The sequence below is a fragment of the Mus caroli genome, chromosome 2 (assembly GCF_900094665.2).
Source record: "Mus caroli chromosome 2, CAROLI_EIJ_v1.1, whole genome shotgun sequence".
Taxonomy (NCBI): Eukaryota; Metazoa; Chordata; class Mammalia; order Rodentia; family Muridae; genus Mus; species Mus caroli.
Window position 1 is genome coordinate 114,924,433 of NC_034571.1, and position 23,891 is coordinate 114,948,323.

General features: G+C 45.0%; 1 protein-coding gene across 1 annotated transcript in view; it reads right to left on the bottom strand.

Moving 5' to 3' along the window:
* Positions 1 to 23,891, bottom strand: part of Spg11 (SPG11 vesicle trafficking associated, spatacsin) — a 63,090-nt gene that overhangs the window by 25,092 nt on the left and 14,107 nt on the right. The window contains exons 7-20 of the mRNA XM_029468384.1: positions 23,450 to 23,595; positions 21,281 to 21,413; positions 17,529 to 17,684; positions 16,676 to 16,851; positions 14,977 to 15,153; positions 13,900 to 13,971; positions 12,858 to 12,985; positions 12,433 to 12,608; positions 11,416 to 11,626; positions 7,605 to 7,808; positions 6,406 to 6,512; positions 4,439 to 4,584; positions 2,982 to 3,143; positions 1,456 to 1,522 (exon numbers count right to left, since the gene is read on the bottom strand). Coding sequence (XP_029324244.1) covers positions 1,456 to 1,522; positions 2,982 to 3,143; positions 4,439 to 4,584; positions 6,406 to 6,512; positions 7,605 to 7,808; positions 11,416 to 11,626; positions 12,433 to 12,608; positions 12,858 to 12,985; positions 13,900 to 13,971; positions 14,977 to 15,153; positions 16,676 to 16,851; positions 17,529 to 17,684; positions 21,281 to 21,413; positions 23,450 to 23,595 — 2,061 coding nt within the window. The remainder of the gene's footprint in view (positions 1 to 1,455; positions 1,523 to 2,981; positions 3,144 to 4,438; positions 4,585 to 6,405; positions 6,513 to 7,604; positions 7,809 to 11,415; positions 11,627 to 12,432; positions 12,609 to 12,857; positions 12,986 to 13,899; positions 13,972 to 14,976; positions 15,154 to 16,675; positions 16,852 to 17,528; positions 17,685 to 21,280; positions 21,414 to 23,449; positions 23,596 to 23,891) is intronic.

Here is a 23,891-nt window from a genome sequence, read left to right on the forward strand (position 1 = left end):
GAGTTCGAGGCCAGCCTGGTCTACAAAGTGAGTTCCAGGACAGCCAGGGCTACACAGAGAAACCCTGTCTCAAAAAACAAAAAAACAAAAAAAAAGAAAGAAAAGAAAAGAAAATTCATCTTTCATTGATTGAGGATATGGCTCAGTGCTAAAGTACTTGGTCAGAAATTCATTTTTAGGTAGTCAATATGTTTGATACACGTCCACTATATGTCAGACATTTTGAGGTACTCCTCTGAGCACAGATAGAATGAATTTAACATTACAAACAAGGAAACAGAGGCATCATAATACAATATGGAACACTAACCCTAGGCTCAGAAAAATTCTTAAGTCCTACAGAGGATGGCAGTGCATATGGACCTGGAGTCCAGTAAACGAGAGTTTTAGAACACCTTGTCTTGGGCTGGAGAGATGGCTCAGCGGTTAAGAGCACTGGTTGTCTTTCAGAGGTCCTGAGTTCAATTCCCGGCACCCACAACCATCTATAATAGGATCGGGTGCCCTCTTCTGGTGTGTCTGAACATGGTGACAGTGTACTCACATACTTAAGATAAATAAATAAAGAAATCTTTAAAACGAAAACCACCTCATCTTAGGTGGAGGCTGGAGCTCAGTTGTACAGCACCTGCCTCACACGCAGAAAGCATGTGAGGACAGCATTCCCAGAATCACGCAAGTCAGGTGTGATGGAAAACCGGGAGGTACAGGCAGGAGGGTCAGATATCCAAAGTCAGTCTAAACTAAATGGCAGGTTCAAGACCAGCCTGGGCTGTACCAGACCCTGTCTCAAAAACATGTTAACCAACCCTCCAAAGCCTCCCTAGCACAGTAAGGGACACTATAATTCACCTTAGTGTAAAGGAAACGGGTGAAAAGGTTAAAGCAAGTGCTCAAGCCAGCCAGCCGTTACAAGGCAGCCGTTACAAGGCGGAGCAGCCACTCACTGCCCGTCACAGTTACTTATTTTTTTATTTTTTGGTTGTTTTTTTTTTTCGAGACAGGGTTTCTCTGTATAACCCAGGCTGTCCTGGAACTCACTTTGTAGACCAGGCTGGCCTCGAACTCAGAAATCCGCCTGCCTCTGCCTCCCACGTGCTGGGATTAAAGGCGTGCACCACCACGCCCGGCGGCTATCACAGTTATAAGGCAGAGCCGCCTTTCATTGGCTGTCTCCACCAACCCTCACTGCTTAGGACACTATGTGGCAAGCAGGGCTTCTTAAAAGGAAGAGCCATAGACAGAGGCTCAGCTCTGCTCCTGAGCATTCACCATGCTAGGAACGGAATAAACTGATTCTCCACTTACATGGCCTCAATCACTTTCCGACAAAGTGCCTTTTACTGAGAAGTACTTTACAATAGAAAGCACTGGAAAAAGGGATGACTCTGTATTTAAAATGTCGACTCTCAGTATCACCTCAATGTTTCCAAAGCAAAACCACTCAGGACTCACCTCCTATAGCTAGGGTGTTGGCAGACTGCCAGCCGAACAGCCGGCTAGGATCAAAGGGGGGCAAGGACTGAAAAAGAGGAAATGGAAATCAGACTCCAAACCTTAGTGACCCTAAAACAGACAGACAATAAATAACAGACAGACCTCCAGGGGTGACTCGCTGCTTACCACTTCAGTAGAATGTTTGCCAGCACACACAGACCTATTTTGATCCCCAGAACCAAATACAATTAAATGTTCATGCTCCAAGCATAAATTCTTTGAACATAGCCCCCTCCTGCTCCCAAAAAGGAAGAGAACACGAGACAGCTCCAAAGGACCATCACTCAAGGTTGACCTCTGCCCTCCACATACACTGGCTCACGTGTGCACCTGCACACCCATGCAGAGATAGCCACATGAACACAAACATGTGCACACAGAGCCACCTGGGCATGGGCATGACGCTATGTGCCCACAGGCCCAGCATCCAGGAGGCTGAGGGTCACTTGAGCACAGGACATAAGAGGTCAGTCTGGAACACAGCAAGACACTGCTTTAAAATAAACAGCCAGGTGTGATGCACACCGGTCATCTTAGCACTGAGTCAGAAGAAGAAGGACCAGGGGTTCAAAGCCATCCTAGACTACATAGTGAGTTTGAGGGCTATGTAAAACAAAACAATTATTTAAGTCATGTTGAAAAGAGAATAAAGAATGACAGGAATTGGCTTATGTTTGAACTTGATTCAAATGTTATACAAGCAATGGACTGTCTACACCTTTGATTCCAGCACTGAGACATTGAGACAGCAGCATCGCTATGTTGAGCCAGATCTAGACTAAGCACTATCACACTGAAGCATCTGGTCCACTCAGATGCTGTGCACGGAGCTAGTCTGCATGGCGGAGACCGGGACACCAGAATGTGAAGCCAGCAAGAGGCTGTCTTCTTCAGGAATTCTTCTTTTAAGATTTTGAGCACATGAATATTGTGGCTGCATGTATGTCTGTGCATCACTTGTGTGTCTAGAATCTGTGGAGGCCAGAAGAGGGCAGCAGATCCCCTGGAATTAGAGTTACAGATGGTTGTGAGCTGCCACGTGGGTGCTCAGAATCAACCCAGGTTCTCTGGAAGAGCAGCCAGTGCTCTTAACCACTAAACCATAGCCCCACTCTGGGAAATTCTTTACAGAAAACTGACCTCGAGAGCACACTGAGTGGTGTGACAGACTTGCCCTCTAGCATGGGCTGCTAATTCATGGCACTGCAGAAACAAGCAGTCCTGGCTCATCTGTAAACCAGGCTTTCAAGCAGATGCTTCTAATCTAGACCCTGAAGAGGCTTCAGGGGGGTCTGGAAATCCCTGTGAAATAGAAGCAAAACCACAGGTTCCCAGGTAATCTCTCTGGGCATAGGTGCACAGCTCCACTCTTCTTTGCCACAAGTCCTTATTCTGTGTTCACTGTTTAAAGGAGATAGGGTTTTCTGATCTCCTCCCAAAGCCTTGGCTGGTACACATAAGCAGCAGCTCTCTAAATGCAGTACCTGGATGAGGTGGTAGAGTGTAATATCAGAGGGCAGAATACTGGAAGCAGTGTACTGTGGGAAGAGAGCAGCTTTGAGCTTTGGGTAAGGTGTTAAGGCCACCTTCAGTAGCTGGGGGTCCACTTTCTTCAAACAGTTCTCGCTGTCTTCATTCTGAATGACCTACACAAGAAGACACATGACAGCTGAGGAAGGATGTTTGGATAGTACATACCTCAGTTTAAAAACTAGCCACTTCACAAGATGCCTCTGAAGCAGCACTGGTAAAGCCGTCCCCTGCTCCAGCATGGAATGGCTGCCTGCCTCTGGACTACATGTCTGACACCAAGTCTCAGCTTCCTGCAGGCTCAGGAAGAGAGCTAGATATGTTGTTTTCAAGCCCTATGCCATTTGAAAACAAGCTATCACTAGTATAATGCTTGCAATATTTATATTTCACATTCGTTAATATCATAAGAACACCACCCCCCCTGTCTATTACATTATCATGATGGTGCATGCATAAAATCCCAGTACTTGGGAGCTGAGCCAGAACAATCACTAAGAATGTATGACCAGCATGGGTTACACAGGGAGTTTACAGGCCGGCTCGGACTATACAGTGAACCTGCCTCAAAAACAAAACAAAATAGCCAAGTGTAATGGTGCACGCCTTTAATCCCAACGTTCGGGAGGAAGAGGTGGGCTGATTTCTGTTTGAGGCCTGGTCTGCATATGGAATTTCAGGGCAGCCAGAGTTGTATAGTGAGACCCTCTCTCAGAAAAACAAATTTAAAAATAATAAGTAAATACTATTTGTATAAATAAATATAAAAATAAATAAAAAACAAACAAATAAGTAAATAAAATTGTCAGTAAGTAAGTGCAGATAGATGATTCCCAGCTCATCCTTCTGACCTGCAGTCGTCTATGGCTAGTCTCTGACAGGTGACTGAAAGCAGGAGTAAGGAGCTTGGTCCTGGGACTACACTGTAGTAATCTAAGGGTGATTACCACCAGGAAGAAACTGCTGAGGAAGAGATGTTAGCAGTGTTTTCCCTGTATCCAGTCACTGTATCTTCAGAAAGCAGAAGAGCACACCCCATGTGGTCCCTCCAAGGAGTTTATAGGGAAAGCTAAAACCCATGCTTTAAAGTAAACTTTCTAAAAGGGTAAATAGCTAAGAAGTAGCACAAGCAACAGAAGTTACTCCCAGAAGTAACGTGATCCTGATTCTACCCTGGAGTTACAGACAATAAATACATCAAAGGGACAAAGACCCTGTGGCCATGCACTAGTTTGTTTTTGGCTCAGGACAAGCAATTGTGAAATTGACTTGTTTCGTGCTCACTGATCTAACAGGATGCTTGATATCGGTCACTCTTTAGCACCAACTGAGATTTACACAATCCAGACTCTCTGTGCTGACTTTAAAACCAACCCGATTTCTCCACAATCATTTCAAGTGTTGCCCGTACCTGGCTGACACCCCCCGGAGCATACATGGTGGTAGCAAGGGCCAGGAGGGTGTGTCCTTCCAACAGCATACTGCTCACACTGGCCTGATTGGTGGGAATCAAAATCTGAGCGTTTGCAAGGCTGGCCTGAAAGATGAGTTTGGGATCTGAAAGTGAAAGGGATAACCACTGAATAAGGAGACAGGCGATTCTGCGAAGGAGAGCTTCACGGCTAGCCACAGTAAGGAGCCTCCCAAGTTTGAAAGTATCTAGAAGACATGGTGTATATGTGTGTGTTGGGGTGGGGGGGTGTTCACCTTCATAAAAATAAAGATTCCAAACAAAGAAAATGTAAAGCTAAGAAAGAATCAGGAGAAAAAATTCAACAAGTGACGCTCTAAAGAAAAAATCCTGCAGGCAAAAGAAAAAGTCGGATGCCTCGGTCAACTGGAGCAGCAGTGATTTAACCAAACAAAACAACAGCAAACATCCAGTGTCGCTGTCTTTTGGTCAGCGTAAGACACAGGGCAAAGCACAACCTCACAGAACAGCAATGTGGCCGGACAGTAAAAGCCTTCAACAGCCCTTGAGTAGTAATTTTATATGCAGAAACCTGTATGTACCAAAGAGTTTATCTGAAACAAAGGCATCAGGTTTATGTTAAGATATATTCAAGACCGTTATCTATAATAAGAAAAGATACAAAGACAAGTTCATTGTCTAAAAATGAGAGCACAGTAAGTTAAGTGGGGCCTGTTTACTAAGTGAAATCTTGTGCCAACACTGAAATGATCACTGTGTCTAAGGATGCAGGGGAGGTCTCATTACACAAAGGCAGTTACAAAACACAGACGTTTTCTGTACTCCTACACAGAGCAGGAGCTAAGGCTACCTGCCGGGTAACAACGTAAGAGTAGTTAGAAAGAGAAAGAAGAAAGAAACTGAAGGAAACATGACTGGGTTACCTGCTGCCACTTGTGGGCAGTCTTTTTCCCATAAGCCCAGGCTAGACCTATGCTGGTGTTACCTAGCTGAGAGTTGTAGGTGGCTTCCTTCTTTTTGTTTGAGACAGGATCTCACTACACAGCCCTACAGGAATAGAACGAATGCACTGTAGATCAAGCTGGCCTTGAACTCACAGAGATCTGCTTGGTTCTGTCTCCCATGTGCAAGGATTAAAGGTGTGTGCACCACCCACAACCGCAGCAAAAGCAGGCACTGTGTAAAAGCCTGGTTGTTAATGAGCTGCTTGATGCAGGGCTTGTCTTGCACCTTCGCCCAGAATCTGGGGAGCACAGTAGCTGGGGTGCATGAGGGTAAAAGGCATTGCTGTCGGCTCCCAGCCCAGGCAGCTGCTGTAGCGGCTCCAGGACGTGACAGTTTCTTCTTCTAATCTGAGGCTCCAGACTGAAAGATTTATGAGTTTCTAGAAGTCACCCTCAGGTAGCAGAGAACCAACTCTACAAAGCTGTCTTCTGACCTCCACATACGTAAAGCCTGCGGCATATGTACTTAGCATGTGAGAGGCCCTAACACTGCAAAAGGATGAATGGAAGAAAAAAAGGAAGAAGGAAGAAAAGGAGAGAAAGAAGTCTAAAACAAAGGAGGGAAGAAGAAAAGGAAGGAGGAAGAAGGGTGCTGGCTGGTATCGAGAAGGCAGACAATCCTTGTGAAAACAAGGATGTCAATCTACCACAGCAGGAGCTGAACCTGTGACAGCTGCTGGGATTACAGAGTGAAGAGTGCAGCCCAAGGTGGAACTGAAGGAGACTTAACCATGGAAGCTCTTGGCGCCAATTCTGAATTTCTCGGCAGGCCAGAAGCTAACATTTCCTGGTTTTCTATTTCATTAGTAAAATTGAGCCCAGATCACAGTCAGATACTTGACTAAGCCAAAGGATTTACTTAAGGAGTTCCCAAGCTAAATACCATTCAACATTCACTGTTTACCTAGAGAAAGTTTGTGTATTTAATACTGAGCAGAATACCTGTCAAGTTACTGGAGACTTGCCGACACTGAACCAAAAATTCAAGCCAAGGGTGAGCTTCATGTAGTTCTTTCTTTTCCAAAAAAGGACAATTTCCAGGACTAAGTCTATATTTAAAAACAAACAAACACACCTTTGGATCAGCACATGGGGCACAACTGTTTTGAGCACATTTGCTCACATGATAGCTGACTCCAGAAAAACGTTCTCAGCGTAGGACTACGCCTGAGCTACACAGCAAACCCTGTTTCAAAAAACCTGAAAATTAGCTGGGTCTGTACCTCAGTAGTAGAGCGCTTGCCTGGAGTGACAAGGCCTTGGGTTGGATTCCAGTAACACAAAAACAAAACAAAACAAAACAAACAAACAAACAAAACCCCCCACAAAATCCAGCACCTGTACTCTCAGTGCTCAGGAAACTAAGGCAGGAGGATTGCTGTAACTTTAAGTCCACCCTGAACTACAGAGTAAGACAAAAACCTGCCATTCCCCACCATGAGTTCTCTCTCTCTCTCTCTCTTACTGATTAGCAATGGCCACAGACAAAATTCTACATGTTGGTATTGGGTGGACATGTGTATGAATTCTCACCTCTCTGTCCTTTAAGCTCTTTAAAAGAAACATGTTCTCCATTCTTTTTGTTTCCATGCAATGCTGGTGAATGAAGCCATGGGCTTGCACATGAGAGACAAGGGCTCTGCCACTGGCAGCCATCCCCAGACACATTATTTATTTTAATCTCCAGTAAGTGCAAAGGCTAATAAATGCTATATGAAATAATTATCAATAAAACCCACAGCTGTCCTTAGTTGAACATTACCCTGTGACAACAGATATGCCAGGTGTTAGAGCGGGAAAAAGCACTTTAAAAAGGGTCAGTTTCTCAATCCTTAATGTTTTCTCAAAGCAGTTCAGGGGACACACATGGCAGCTGATGCCTTTACTACCAGAATTTAGGAGGCAAAGGTAGGCCTCTGTGACGTTTGGCCAACTCTGTCTACACAGTGAGTTCCAGGACTACATGGTGAGACCTTGTCTTTAAAGCAAACAAGCGCACAGCAGTTCCTGTCGGCAGGCACATGGCACACACCTGCAGTCCCAGCACTGAAGCAGCAGAATGGGGGCCAAGAGGTCACACTCATTTTAAGACCCTGTTTTAAGCCCCCACTCACCCCTCAAACCCAGCTCTCAGTACTCACTTGTAATAGTCAAGATAGGCGTAGAGAAGATGCTGCAGGCCATGCTCTAAACAGTAGAGGATGAACTGGGAATGAAAGTCGCACCCTGCATGGGATTTGTAGCTCTGCACGGGGAGGCTGTCCTGCATTACGCCCCCAATCCTGCTCAGCCTCAGGAGGAGACGTTCAAAGTCTTCCAGCTCAGATGGAAGAAAAATGCCACTTCTGTGGGGCAGGTTTGAGAGATGAGAAATTGAAGAATCAGAATCAATCAGACACACCTGCACAAATCTGCTAAGAAGCCACAGCACTTAAACACACCACTACTAAACAAGACGGAAACCTGCACTTAGAATATTACTTCTTAGATATTTACTTCTGAACACGTCATAACTGCCAAACAGAAAGAGCACGAAAAACACACAGAGACTTAAAAAGAAACACTGCATGAGGGCCCGAGAGATGGCCTGGTGGTTAAAGCATAGCTGCTCTTCAGGAGGACTTGGGTTCAATTCCCAGCACCCACTTGGTGGCTCATAACCATCTGTAACTCCAGTTCCAGAGGCTCTGATGCCCGCTTCTAGCCACCAGGGCACCAGAAACACATGTACTATATAGATATACATGCAGGCAGAACACTCATGTACAGGAAATACAAATAAATTAATCTTTTTAAAACCTATAGATGTTTTGGAAATACATACAGCAAGTAAACGGCACGCTGAGTCTAGACGATTGTGTTTGGAAACTACCGGTGCATTCCTTCCTGTGTGCTCCACAGCGACCCCTACCTGCCTGGCGTTTGTGGGAACGATTTAATTTCATTCATAGTTTTATAACTACAATCAACCTCAAATAATACGTGTTTGATTTTGTCTACTTTGAACTTTATACTAAAAACCTCCAAGGACTGAGAATGTATGTTAGGCTCTCCTCTTCTCTTTACTTGACATTGGTCACTCAACCATTACTGACACCACAGTTAATATCCTTTATGCCATATTTTGTTGGACCTTTGTGGGTCATTTCAGCTGTTCCTAGATTTTAGAAAAAATAAATTCACAATTCCATGATTACAAATGAGAAAGAGCTGGGTGGTGGAGGCGCACGCCTTTAATCTCAGCACTCCGGAGGCAGAGGCAGGTGGATCTCTGTGAGTTCAAGGCCAACCTGGTCTACAGAGTGAGTTTCAAGACAGCCCGGGCTAAACAGAGAAACCCTGTCTCAAAAAATAAACAAATAAGAAAGGGAGAAAGAACTCTTTTCCTATGTTTCCTGGCCGTGTTTATAAAAGAGCTCCTGTTGCTGGGATGAAACACCATTAGCAAAGCAAGCTGGGAAGGGAAGTTGATTCGCTTACACTTTCACATCTTAATCCATCACTGAGGGAAGTCAGGCCGAGAAAGCCATTAGAAGCAAGCCAATAAGCAGCACTCCTCCATGGCCACGCCTGCCTCCAGGTTCCTGCCCTGTTTGACTTCCTGTCCTGACCGCTTTTGATGATGCTGTGGTGTGTAAGCCAAATAAACTGTTTCTTCCCCAACTTTCTTTTTAGTCATGGTGCTTCATCGCAGCAACAGAAATCCTAAGACAAATGACTATAGCTTGTGTATTGCTGACATAGAACTAGCCAGCACACTGGCCATTTGTGCTTCCTCTATGGTGAAATATGAACGAATTGGTTCTCGTGTTCCATCTCCTCAGACCTAACCTCTCCTCTTCCCCTTGCTGTGTTTCTGGATGCTCATCTGTCTGGTTGTGATTTGCCCAGTCAGGAGAGAAGAGCTGGAGGGGTCAGAGATATTGGCTGGCCGACACCTCCCACTAAGGATCCTGCCAAACAGTTCTCTTAGTTTCAGTAACTCCTTCCCTGCTGCCTGGGACATCTGAAAAGCAAGCCTCCATGGTCCTCCGAGATCTTGGAGCTACAGCTTCTTCCAAGTTCTTATGCATGCACAGCTGACATTTAGGTTTCACCTCTACCCAGAAATGATTCAATGCACAGGGTTCCTTCTGCCCAGGTATCTGCTCACCTGCTCATTTGTCACTAAGTGAAGAGACCCCGTCCTCACTCCTGCTGGATACAGACAGAGCACACATGTCCAGGTCTGTCCCTGCTCCTGGTCTTCTGTCTTTCCTACTGTCTGGGTCACTGCAGCTTTACAGGAAGCCTTGCTATCTTTACAGCAAGTTTTCCCCATGGATTCATGACTCACATTTTAATGCAAGCATTTAAAATCAGATTGTTCTAATCCATACAGAAACCCAAACCAAGACCTGCTGGGATTGCTACTGAGGCCACACAGTGCCCAAAGAATACTTCAAGAGGAACTGGCCACTGGCTTTTCTTGTTCCAAATCTAAAGAGAATGCTTGTATTTTTGTCATCATTTGTATAATGTTGGCCAGAATAATTATTTTTAGATTTCAATGATTTTTCATGCTTAGATTGTCAATTTTTATGAATCTAATAAAATGTATGATTTTCCCTTTAATATATTTACATAATAGAAAACTATTTATATAATAGATATCATGATCTTCTCTCTCTCTCTGGTTGATTAGTTGGGGTTTTTTTTTTGTTTTGTTTTTCAAGACAGGGTCTCTCTACATAGCCCTGGCTCTGTCTTGGAACTCACTATGTAACCCAAGCTGGCCTCAAACTCAAACTCAGAGATCTGCCTGCCTCTGCCTCCAGAGTGATGGGATTAAAGGCATGTGCCACTGTTCTCAGCATGAATTAATTTCTCAAGTTACATTAAGCCAGATAAATTAGTTTTTTATTAGATATTTTCTTTATTTACATTTCATCCTGGTTTCCCCTCTGAAAACCCCCTATCCCTTCTCCCTCCCCCTGCTCACCAACCCACCCACTTCTGCTTCTTGGCCTTGGCATTCCCCTATACTGGGGCATAGAACCTTCACAGGACCAAGGGCCTCTCCTTCCATTGATGAGATAAATTAGTTTTTAAACAACCAAATACTAAGACAAATATTTTGATTAGACAAATTCTACACTATCTTATTTTTAGTAAGTAAAAATAGCATTAACTCCGTGGGAAGAACAGAGACCAGAGAACCAGATGTTAAAGGGCCCTAGCCCGCAAGAGAGGCTTAGGCAATGCTCTTCCCTCCTCTGGCTCTGGCTCTGCAAGCTGTGAGGCCAGCAGAGCATATGCACACCAGCGCGTACAGACAGAGTAAGAGTGGAGGACACCTGCTGATGTGCACACCTAACTTTCTTCATAAAACTACTCAGCTACTGCTGACCCACACAATAGGCAGGTTCACACGGTTAGATCTCATAGGGTTATTTGTAGAAATGAGCCACTCTAGCTCATTCCCACTGACTTCTACAGGCCAAGGCCGTCACAGCACAGTGTGGTGTCTGACTGCACAAGAAGAGTGGAGACAGCTATATGTAGGACACCTGATCCTGGAGTAACTAAGTCTCGCCTCTAGCCACTTGCTCCTTAAACTTCTGACAGTTCTACATCAGAGGACACCACAGCAGTCCCAGGCCAAACAAAACAACAGAAGGCATGAGAAGTTGCAAGGAGAGCCTCCATCTGCAATTTGAGACTCTGTTCACCACCCCATGGCATTAAAAACAGATGATTTCAAACAACAGCTTAGAACAATACCCTTTAGATGTTATGTCCGAGCGACACTGCACTGAATTGGCAGCCATTTCGAGGGACAAGCACAGTGTCCCATGACACTGAACACAGCTGGGGCCTGCAGGCCACAGGTAAGCAGGCTCCCCTTCACAGACAGGTCATGATTCCCTTCCTTCTGGTCTCCCACCTGCTCCAATCCCGCAGCTACAGTACCTGGCCAGCTTGTCTAAAATCTCATTCCTCATGTGACTGTGGCAGCAAGTGCCCTGCTCAATGATGTCAGCACTCAGAGGGGGCCACTTGCTCTGCTGAGGTGACTCGGTTCCCTGGGTCTGAAATTCTTCCATCCACAAGCTGATGCTTGCCCAGTCATGGCGAGCTGTGAGGCGTCTCCACAGGGCTTCCGGGGAGCGTGCTTTGTACTCTACATGAAGAACAAAAAGCCTTTTAAACCAGCAGTGAAGTACGGTTACTGGCTACTTGTGCTCGTATCATGTGTGATTTATTCAGGCCCTCTGCTTTTTAGTTTTCTTAGTTTGCTTTGTTCATTTTATAATCAATACTAGAGACAGGAAGAGTGACGTTCATTCTAACCAGGAGTTAGAATGAAGTGAGCATGGGGAGTTGTCAACTCTCTTCCTGGCACATAAGAGCTTAGGCTGCGGGGGCTGGTGAGATGGCTCAGTGGGTAAGAGCACCCGACTGCTCTTCCGAAGGTCTGGAGTTCAAATCCCAGCAACCACATGGTGGCTCACAACCATCTGTAACAAGATCTGATGCCCTCTTCTGGAGTGTCTGAAGATAGCTACAGTGTATTTACATATAANAAAAAAAAAAAAAAAAGAGCTTAGGCTGCGACAGTGGATGCTACAGGATTCATCACTGCTCAGCCCATCAGCTAAGTGCCAGAGGCCCGCATGCTACTAATCCCCACTTTACATATGAAACACAGAAATTGTGTGGAAAAACACAGTCACTGCGGAGCCGGAATAACAACTTTTAGCTTTGACAATATCCATTCCTTTAACCCTGTGACTTTTTTTTTTCCAGCACCACGCTATAAATCCACTACATTTTATAAGCAAGAGGCCTTAATGCAATGACTGGATTTTAAACAAACTGAACCTCCCCTCAAAAGGATCCTAAACAGGAGACCCCCAAATACTAAAACATTAGTGCCTAACTTAATCCCCATTAATAGGCTCATATTTCTGGCCTTTTTATACTTGCCTTCTGGACTTAGTCTGGGGAGAAGGATACACTCCTGCGTTTGCAGGTCCCACCAGTGAGCCCAATTCAACGCAATTCTATGGTCCTGTTTGTGAAACTCATCTTTTTTATCATATTTGAGGAATGTGTCCAAGACAGATTTGTGTTTGAAACAGTCCTGTTCCTTTATCCAATACCTAAAACAGTGACATTATAGATATTAGATTATATATATATATATATATAATTTTTTTTTTTTAAATTTTGAAGGAAAGAGCCATTTCTTTCTACCTGCTGGAGGCAGAGTATAACTCTGATTACAAGTGCTAAAGTGACAGGGAGTTTCTGACGCCCTTCCTGCACACTGGATGCTCAGCTCCAGTTACTACAAATGGAGTGTTACCCATGATCCTCTCCATTATCACCCGAGGGACTGATGAACCTACCTGGGGAAATCCTGCGTCTGTGCATTTTCCTGGAAGTGTCCAGAATAAAGTGTTTCAAGTTGATGAACAAAGTCTACAGTTCTTCTTTCTTTTTCAGAAAAACATTCCTTTTCTTTTAAAATTTCAACCTTGAATAAAAGCAATTAAAGCAATGACCACACAAAAATCAAGAACTCTTGTAAAACAAAATGCATGAGATTAAGTGCCAGTTAATAACTGTATTGTGGGTTAGAGAATGTAGTTCCCCAGTACAGTGTTCGTTTAGCATGCTTCAGGTCCTGAGCTTGCTCTATAGCACCACAGAGAAAGTCAGGGGAAGGAAGGACAAGGGAGAGGAGAAGAGGAGGGGAGGGGAAAGGAGAAGAAGGGAGAAAGAGAAGGAAAACAGGGAGGGGAGGGGAGCTGTGTTCTGCACTACAGTGTTTTATTCCGTTAGAGAGAGGACAGTTTTCTGGAGTTGCTTTCTCGCCCTCCTCCATGTGGGTCCCAGGGATGGAAGTGAGGCTGAGGCTTGCAGTAGGAGCCTTTCTTTATCTGCCGAGCCACCTTCCCAATCTTACAATCTGCACCTTTACATTAATATACAGTCTCATGAGTCTTCCTTTGTCATAATGTCAAGTGCCAAAGTAATCACAGTCATTAAAAAAGGACTGTGCCAGACATGGTGATGAGGTAATCCCCTCACCTGGCAGGCAGATCTCTGTGAACTGGAGGCCAGCCTGTTCTACGTAGTGAGTTCCAGGACAGCCAGGGTTCTGTTACACAGAGAAACCCTGTCTCAAAAAACCAAACTAACCAACCAAACAAACAAATAAGGATTGTCAAGTTTATTTATGTTTTTCCTAGAAGATACAATTATTCATTTTAAAGTTTAAACAAATTACTAAAGTGACCCAATGATAATGTAACCATAACCAGGCGGCTTGTAACTCCAGGAAGCTGAGACGCCAGGGTCAGGAGCTGGGAGGCCAGCTTGGACTACAGAGCAAGAGTCTGTCTCACAGTGGAAAATGGAAGCTACATCAGTGTCCCCTTGACTTACCAAAAAGTCCCGTATATTTTTATCAGTTGTATAAAAGCATATCTTAAGCAACTCATCTTCCACACTGAAGCCCTAAAATAAATGAAAAATTAAGAAAACTTAACTTTGTAATGAACCTATTTGAACATAAATATGCTAGTCGCAGAAATGCTCTACTGCAGACAAGTATCCTGCTAGAACTGCATACCTCTTCTGTTCTTGGGAATATTTTCTTCATCAGTTATATGTATTGATTGCTTGTCCCCAAAGCCCTGATTACTCTTCCAGAGCAAAGGCAACACACAGAACAATTTAAGGTAATGCCAGGCAACCAGAGCCCAAGATGACAACAAACTGCTATGGTGGTTTACTAGAAAATAAAGGTTGGGCTGGAGAGATGGCTCAGTGGTTAAGAGCACTGACTGCTCTTCCAGAGGTCCTGAGTTCAATTCCCAGCAACCACATGGTGACTCACAACCATCTGTAATGGGATCCTCTACACTTTCAGAGTTACCAGGGTAAGAAAGACTCCAGCCACACGGACGGATGAGAGCCAGCGCTTAGCTCAACCCAGGAGCCCTGCTTCTAGATGTCCCTTCTCAAGTGAGCAAAACCAGGGAGCATGGAGCCCTAGGCCATGGAGGGATAATCCACCAGAAAGTTCAAACATTGATGTAAGGGTTCCCTGAAGAATACAGAATGTCCTCCAGCAAAACTGAGGCCCTTTTGTGAAGTCTTCTATGAAACGGAAGCCCTGTGTGTGAAGTGTCCTATGAAACGGAAGCCCTGTGTGTGAAGTCTTCTATGGAAAGCACTGTCTCGGGGGTGTGCTGATGCATGTGTATAGTTTAAGCACTTGAGAGGCTGAGGCAAAAAAACAGTGAGTTCAAGGCCAGCCTGGCCTACCCAGTGAGACCATGTGTAAAAACAAACAAAAACAAGAGATGCCAGGTGTGCTGGCTCATGCCTGTAATCCCAACACACTGAAGCTGAGGCAGGAGGATCACATATTAATCTAAGGCCGACATGAGCTATAGGTGAGTTCTAGGTCATCCTGGCCTACAGAGCCTCAGAGGCAAACAGATTGTCACCACTCACCATGTTCCTCAGGAGCCTGGAGGCCTCCTCCACGTTGTTCTTTTTTAAACTGTCAAATGCCAGATCTAGGCCGATCCTAACCAGTTCCTCCAGTCGTTGAGCGGAATGACCACTAATCCTAAAGAAAGTTTGTGCCTCTGGTATTCTGTTATTTAAAATGGCATCAGCAATAACTTCCTAGGAAAAAGAAGAAAAACTAAGTTTAAGTTCCTTTTCGTTTTATTAGGCTGATTATCAATACAGGCTGTACACATGCTTTAGACAGCCACTAAGGGGTCTCTGATTGAAAAACTACTTCTATGAGCTGACTGGAGCAGATGGTGAGCAGCTTAGGGCCTCACAACCATGGGAGACCCAGAGAAAGCATGGTTACAGCCCTTAGGAATGGGGGCTGTGTCCACAGCTACAGGAGGCAGGGGGAACGCATCAGAATAAGGAGGGACACACAGGGGTGGGGGTTCGAGGCTCGAGGCATGGGACTTCTTAAGAGATAACTGATTAGAAGACAGGGATTCCAAAAGGAGGGAACACTGAGTGCAGAGATGCGGAATGGAAAATCCCAGGGAGAGCCTTCAGAGACTCCACACAACTCACTATAACAAAGAAAGCACCGGCGAGAAAAGCTGATTCCATCAAGAGCCTGTGCATTCTATCCTGAAGCTCACACACTTTAGGAAGCATGGAAAGGGCTGGAAATAACTGAAGGTCAAGGTAATGAGGTGTGGAGAGCATGTGGGGAGAGGCAGGGGGGAATCAGTGATTTTGAGAAAGAAGGACTGAGGACTGCTGATAGCGTTCTAGAAATTGTAAAGGGAGGAATGCAGGAAGAGGCCTGTAAGACAGAAAGCAGCCAAAACTTAACAAGAAAAGTAAGCCTCTGGGCAGAGCTGAGTAAGCGCCAGGAAAGGCAGCCACCACCTGCACACCTCTGCTCCCTGACCTACAGCCTACAGGAAAGTCAGCCAGCAGTGCGTCCCTGCCTCCTGCCCTACAGCAGCAGTCACAGACACAGGCAAATCTGTGTTCGCTGTGCTCTGCGAAGGCACCACGGGATTGGCTTTGCCTCTACAACACCACAGTCCATTAGGGAGAAGGACTCTCCTGGTCCCCAAGACATACAGATAGCAGCATATTTTAAATGAAATATGCTCTTTTCTGTGAAAAGAGAAGCAACAGGTGGACACAGGGAGGATTTAAATGGCAAACATGTTCAATAGATTTTATAATGACTAGGACTGGTGATGGTGTCATATAAGATCCCTGAGACCTGACTGCCAGAAGTAACTGTTTATCCAGAAGTCAAAAAAAGCATGAGGCCAAAGTGCCCTGGAGGGGATGGGGCAGAGGCAGGCCTACCTACGATGATCATGGCAGTGGGGTGTCCGAGGTGGGAGGACCATAAGCCTCGGATATAAGGAAAGCTAGAGAGAGACCTATCTCCCAAATACATAAAAAATAAACAAAGTTCCAGGCCACCAAGGCAGGACTGCTGGGAGAGGCTGGTCCTGTGGCAGATGGGTCATTACATCGGCAGGATCTAGTTATATAGATCTGAAGCCAGGCCCAAAAGCTCACATTAGTAAAACCTGAGACCCTGGCCAAAGACTACACCGGTGTGCAGACTCTAAATCCCATTTCTTAGGTCTTTTCTTATGCTCCCTCAATCTGGGAGAGATCTGACGCATACACACTCACTCACCTCAAGGCTGAGTTCCTCCCAAACCTGGTCCTCCTTCACTGTGACGACACCTTCATTTACATCAGATTCATCTATTGCATCTCCTGGTTTCCAAGGAAACTTTATCATAAAAGTCCGAAGCTCATTGATGTAGCTGGTCAAAATGGCCACTCCTTTCTGTAAATGCTCATCTAGCTCTGTGAAAAACATCAGTGTGTTAGTGTGCATGTGCATGCACGTATGTGTGCATGTGTGCATGTGTGGCATGAGTATGAAGATGTGTTTTCATGTGCATGCATGTATGTGTGCATGCATGTGTAAACAGGAAAGAAAAAAGGAGAACAAATCATGACTTGTTGAAACAAATTCTAGAAATTGTCAAATTTCAAAACAAGTATTTTCAAATGATAACCCTTCCCTTCCTACAAGCAGCTGTGTTTAGCACAGTCCTCTTCATTCTCCCTCCACACCTTATCCCTAGAGCTTTCTGCCTGTGCCCCTCGAGTCAGACCATCTCCCCACTCAGCTTTCTTTGCAGCAGTATGTCCTGCCAGCTCTGCATCTATTTCTCTTCTGACCAATGACATTTCCCTGCCCTCACTGCTCTGACCAAAGGCATGCCCCACCCTCACTGTTCTGACCAATGACATGCACAGCCCTCACTGCTCTGACCAATGACATGCCCCACCCTCACTGCTCTGACCAATGACATGCACAGCCCTCACTGCTCTGACCAATGACATGCCCCACCCTCACTGCTCTGACCAATGGCATGCCTCACCCTCACTGCTCTGACCAATGACATGCCCCACCCTCACTGCTCTGACCAATGGCATGCCTCACCAGTGGCATGCACGGCCCTCACTGTTCTTACCTTCAGTGTGAACACAAAGCTCCCTTATCTGTTTGTTAAGGAAGGACAGTGTGAGGTGAAGCAGCTGCTCAGCAAAATGTTTGCTTTGGGTTTCCGAGTCACTTTCTCTAATTGCTGAGCATAGTAAATCCAGGGCTGGGCTCATCTCTTCTACCTCTGAGAACGAAGGAAGAAATTAACAAGGAAACACCAGACTGTCTCCCCGACGTGACACATCCAAAATGTTAGTGGCAGTATTCTGAAATATAAACAGGCCTAATGTACTCCCCAAGCTTGCGCGCCTTTATGAAGGCTTAGTACCTGCGAACCTCAATGGCTACACTCACAAATAAACATTTATTGAAATTACTACCACTATCTTGCAGACTTGGTGCTTTATGAGCTCATTTTTTTCTCTTTTCAACAACCCGATACATGTTTCCTCCTTTTCCATAGATGAGAGGAGACTGAGGTTCAGAGAAAGTCACTTACCCAAGCTAATTTTCAAAGTATATAAAATGGCAGAGCCAATATTCGAACTTAAGCCTGTGTGAATCCAAAGCCGCTCCAACATGCATGTTGGCCAGGTGTGTAACATGCCCTGCATTGCCTCTGTACTTGAGGGCCCTCATGGGGCAACTCCTGCTGATCTCAGCACTCGCCCAGCTTTGCATTTGCATATGGGAAAGAATTATGGGAAATGTGAGTCTGGGACAGTAAGGGAGGCTTATTCCCACACAACTTCTTTCAGATCCATTTCTACCTTTGAATAAAAGCAGTGCAGGTAGAAGAGAGAGAGTTGGGAAAAGCTATCAAACAGTACAAGTGGATATGGCCAAACAACTGCGTGTGGAGCACCTTTCAACACCACAAATCAAGGCTTTTCCGATGAATCACACTGTGTGTGTGTGTGTGTGTGTGTGTGTGAGACAAGGTTTCTCTGAATAGCCCAGGCTGTCCTGGAACTCACTCTGTAGACTAGACTGGCCTCAGACTCAAGAAATTCACCTGCCTCTACCTCCCCTCCCAAGTGCTGGGATTAAAGGCATGTGCCACCACTGCCCAGCTAAACTATATATATTTTTAGATTGAGAAGTATTAAAAAAAAAATCTAAGCAGAAGAAAAATCAACCTTACTATCAAGACAGAAGCAGGTTAGGAGTTTAGCTCAGCGGCAGAGCACTGACTTGGCACATGCAAACTCCTAGGCTTGATCCTCAGCACAAAGAAAAAAGAGAGAGGGGGAAAGGGAAGTGGGGAGGGAGGAGGGAGGGAAAGAGATGGGGGAGGGGGGAAAACTTTATATGAATTTGATTTCCTCTCTCTTTTTTTTTTCTTTTTCGTTTTGTTGTTTTGTTTTGTTTTTGAGACTAGGTCTCATTATTGTAGCCCTGCAGGATGGCCTCAAACTCACTATGTAGATCAGGTTGTCCTTGAAAGCATAGCAATCTGCCTGCTTCTGCCTCCCAAGTACTGGAATTAAAGCCCTGTGCTAGACTTTGTTTATTTTGAGACAGGCTCGTATACCATCCCGGCTTCCTTCAAATTTACCAGGTGGCACAAACTAGCTTTGAACTTGTAGTCCCCACCTCCCCACCTTTAGAATTACAAGCATGCAGCACCAGCTGCACCAGGCCTGCCTGTGAGAATGCCTCATTTTATTTTATGTGTATGAGTGGTTTTCCTTCCTGTCCTTCAGGTACAGATGTGCACCATGTGTGTGCCTGGTGCCAAAGGAAGCAAAGACATCAGATCCTAGAAGCTGGGGTTACAGATGGTTGTGAGATACTGGGAGTGCTGGGGATTGAACCTAGGTCCTCTGGAAGAGCACTGAGTGCTCTAATCCACTGTGCCATCTCTATAGCCCTTCTTTATTATTTTTAATCAGAGGCCAGAGGTGTTTGATCTCTTGAAGCTAGAGTCACAGGAGGGTTGTGAGCTTGCTGACATGGGTGCTGGGAACTAAACTCAAGTCCTCTGGAGGACTACGTACTGTAACAGCTGAGCCATCGCTACAGTCTGAACTAATATTGAGAAGAACATTTTTAATTCATATTCTCACAAGAATACACACCAATAAAGAGATTGTTATTTTCTCCATGTAACTAGAGTGCAAATTCATAAAACTTGTCTAGGGACAATTTACTAAGGCAACTTCAACTGCATATTGCCTCAAATATGGCAATACGCTTGGAGCTAGAAATTCCACATCTAGAATTTATCCCAAATAAATGACTATACATAAGTACAAACACACACATACACAGACACACACACGGGGCGCGGGGGGAGGGAGAGGGAAGAATGAACGTTTATACCAGGTGTGGACAGGTGTGCACTGCTGCACTCAGCGCTGGAGAGTCTGAGCATGAAGGCCACAGGCTACTTCCTGAGTTCAAGGCTAGCTCAGGAGACACTGAGCCTCAGTCTCAAAAAACTGCAATCAATCTAAATGTTTAATAAGAATCTTGCTGGGTAAATTAGGATAAAAGTTTATACAAAGAAATCCTATGCCACTACAATTAGTAACCTAATATGTTATGCAAAGATACCTACAACCTCTAGCAAGAGGAGGAAACGCAGCTTGGAACCCTACACATGGGGAAGCATTATTACACAGCTCATCTAAAGCAGCGCCTCTCAACCTGCCGAATGCTGCAGCCCTTTAACACAGTTTCTCACGTCGTGGTGACCCCCAACCATAACATTATTACGTTGCTACTTCAGAGCTGTCATTTTGCTATCGCTGTGGGTCGTAATGTAAATATCTAGTATGGAGATTATTTGGTATGTGACCCCCCCCAAGGTGTTGCCACCACAGGTTGAGAACCACTCACTGCTTTAAAGAAAGCATTTACGCCGGGCGTGGTGGCGCACGCCTTTAATCCCAGCACTCGGGAGGCAGAGGCAGGCGGATTTCTGAGTTNGAGGCCAGCCTGGTCTACAAAGTGAGTTCCAGGACAGCCAGGGCTATACAGAGAAACCCTGTCTCGAAAAACCGAAAAACCAAAAAAAAATAAATAAATAATAAATAAAGAAAGCATTTACTTGGTTACCCGGCTCAAGAATAAATGTTAGGTTCTCTACTTGTTAAGAAAAGCCAAAATCTCAAAGAATTGTTAAAGGAACAAAAAAGTACCTTAGTCAGTGAAAATTTTCCTAACAAACCCCAGCCTACAATCCTGTATAAAGCAGAAAGATAGGCTGCTGATGCACAGCCCAGTTGGAAGATGGCTAACTCCAGGAGTCTTGTTCCTCTTCACACATCACACTCCTGACTCCGAAGCTCATCGGAGCAGAGCACAGGGGGTAAGCAGTCAACACGGTGGGGTGGTGCTGTTCTAGTGCAGGACTGCACAGGGTCCACACAGGTGGCAGACACAGGGGCTGGGGTGCTGAGTTCCTCCCCCAACAATGAGAACATCTATAGACTTTGACAACCTTTCTCAAAGTACATAAGCTCTATAAATGAGTCTGACAAGCAAAAAGCCATTAGAAGACACAGGGAAGGGGCTGGAGAGATGGCTCAGCACTTAAGAGAACTTGCTGCTCTTTCACAGGACTGGAGTTCAGTTCCTGGGACACACATCAGGAGGCTTACAACCATGTGTAACTCTAGTGTCACAGGATCCATCTTTGGGTGTCCCCAGGCATTTGGACAAATGTGGGGACATACACACAAGCAGACACACAAACACACACACAAAAACTATAAAAACAGTAATAATTTGAAAATGCCTAAATGGTAAGTATGCACGCAGGATCTTACTCACGCCTTAGGTACAGATGGGATGAAAAGGGATGCTGCTGATCAGGAGCAGGAGATTGTGAAGACGGAGTAAGAAGATTTTCCTTGCTCTTCAAGAAGAAATCTACTGTGTCCAGCTGACGATTTTCTATGCCAGCCTACACACGGAGAGGAAAGAAGGCAGAGGGGAGTTACCCCGTGGGGCCTGGGGGCTGGGGGCGCAGATTCTTTAAACTTCAGAAGCTAAAATGGAGATATCTGGGAACTACGAACCACAGAGACAACTCATTACTACTAATGATCCCTATGTGACTCCAACTCTGAGGGGCTTCTGTCCACTACAAGCTGTGCCCAAAGGTGGTAGCAATCCTTAGTCCCAAACCCACCCATCTCTTCAGCTGAAAATAACGAGAGGAGGAAATTAGTTGTATTTTCAGAAAATAAAAAAAGTTTGAGTCAGATAGTTTGAAGTAGAGTTGAGCATTCTTAGACCAACTGAATCTCTCCCTCTGCTCTAATTATAAAATGGTATAATGACCAAATATGGGACAGAATAGAGCACAGTGAGGTAGGAATGACCTCTAGACCCAGATCAGTCTGCCTGGAGTGGGTGTGGCTAGTGCCCAATGGTGCCCTCTGCTGGTTGACAGCTCTCTACCCCAGGCTCATGGGTAGAGAGGGTCATGGCAGCCCTCTGTTTAACAATGGAAGAATTTTAATTCAGACACAGTCAGGAGACACACTTGTATATTCAAGAAAGGAGGTAGACGTGGCAACATTTGATACCAGCACTGGGGAGGGTCAGGCACTGAGGAGGGTCAGGCTCTGGGGAGGGTCAGGCACTGGAGAGGGTCAGGCTCTGGGGAGGGTCAGGCAGGAGGATTGTGAGTTCCAGGCCAGTTTGGGCTATGGAAGGAGACCCCGCCTCAACAAATAAAATCATAAAACACAGGAGCTAGAGATCTGTGAATCTTGATCCCCCCTCACTTTCTCAGCTTATTTGCTCTCATTTGAGTGACTTTGTTACTTTTTTTAATGATCTCCAGAAACCTTGAGTGTACATTATTTGTGATCAGTGGAGGGATAAGGACTTCTACATGTACATGCAACACAAATGTCATAAATTGAGTGAGGTATGAAGAACAAAAAACTTTAAAAGGTTGGCAAAGAGGCTAGAGATGGCTCAGGAGCTGAGACTGCAGAGTGAACTGCAAAGGACACAAGTTCTGTTCCCAGCACCCACATGGCACCTCGCAACTGCTGGAACAACAGCTCCAGGGATAGGACATCTTTGGCCTCTAAGGACAACCGCACTCATGTGCATACACACACAATTAGAAGTAAGGCCTATTATATTGGTGTGCTTAAATACTGATATGTTCATAGGTATTCTTTCATCAACATTTTATAAACTTGTAGGCAAGCACAGGTGACTTCAGTATACTTTCATTACAGCACTGACCTTAAATTTAGAGATGTATGTGAGGAAAGATTCTAAAAGAGAGTTATTAAATATAATATATATTTATGTGTGAGTCACACACATTATTCATATAACTACACAAATCATACACACACACACACACACACACACACACTCACATACCCCACTTGTCCAAGGTCAGTCTTTCTTGGATACATAGCAAGCCCGAGACTAGCCTGAGGCACTCTTGTCTGGAAACAAACAACAGCAAGACTTTTGGGGCTGCATGGGATGCAGAGATGCCCTGACTTCCCCTCTAGTTCCTTTCTTTATAACATACTGTGGTTATGGGGTCAGCCACTCTCTATTTCTTAATCTATTAAAAAGAAAGACAGGGAGAATAAAATTTACTCAGCCATGGGTAGTTTGTGTGGTTGTTTTAGGACTATGATACATATGGAAGAGTGTGTGAGAACTATAAAATGCTATATAAACTCAGACTCTATCTTCTATCTGGATGGGAGGGGTACAGAAATGAAAGCGCCTTTACCCCGTTCTCTGCAGCCAGCTTCTCATCTGATTAGCTTACAGCTGTCTCCATTTCTGTCACATCACCTTTCCTAAATAATATTTGCTGTGATCAAATATCTTTAGCGCTAATAAGAGTAATAAGGAAATAAACAGATGAACGGTGCAGACGGTGAGAGCATATACATTCTCTCTGTCCCTCATTAACACAGCAAGTGAGGGGGTGGGGTAGATTCCAGTTACCTCCAGAGCGTGGATAGGGATTGAGCACCGTCCCCAACCGTTGAGATGACAAAGGGAGTCCACAGTGCTGGCGCTGCCGTGGATCATTAGTCTGTTCAAAAACTCCTCTTGGGTTAAACCAAACAAAATCAGAGACAGACCATCGTCTATGGGAAAAATAAAAGTTAGCATTAATAAATTAGTAAGGACTGAGATCTTAGAGTTATGACTTAGATATTAATTTCTTTTTTTTTTTTAGATATTTTCTTCATTTACATTTCAAATGCTATCCCGAAAGTCCCCTATACCCTCCTCCCACCCTGCTCCTCAACCCACCCACTCTTGCTTACTTGCCCTGGCATTCCCCTGTACTGGGGCATATGATCTTCGCAAGACCAAGGGGCCTCTCCTCCCACTGATAGCCTACTAGGCCATCCTCTGCTACATATGCAGCTAGAAACAC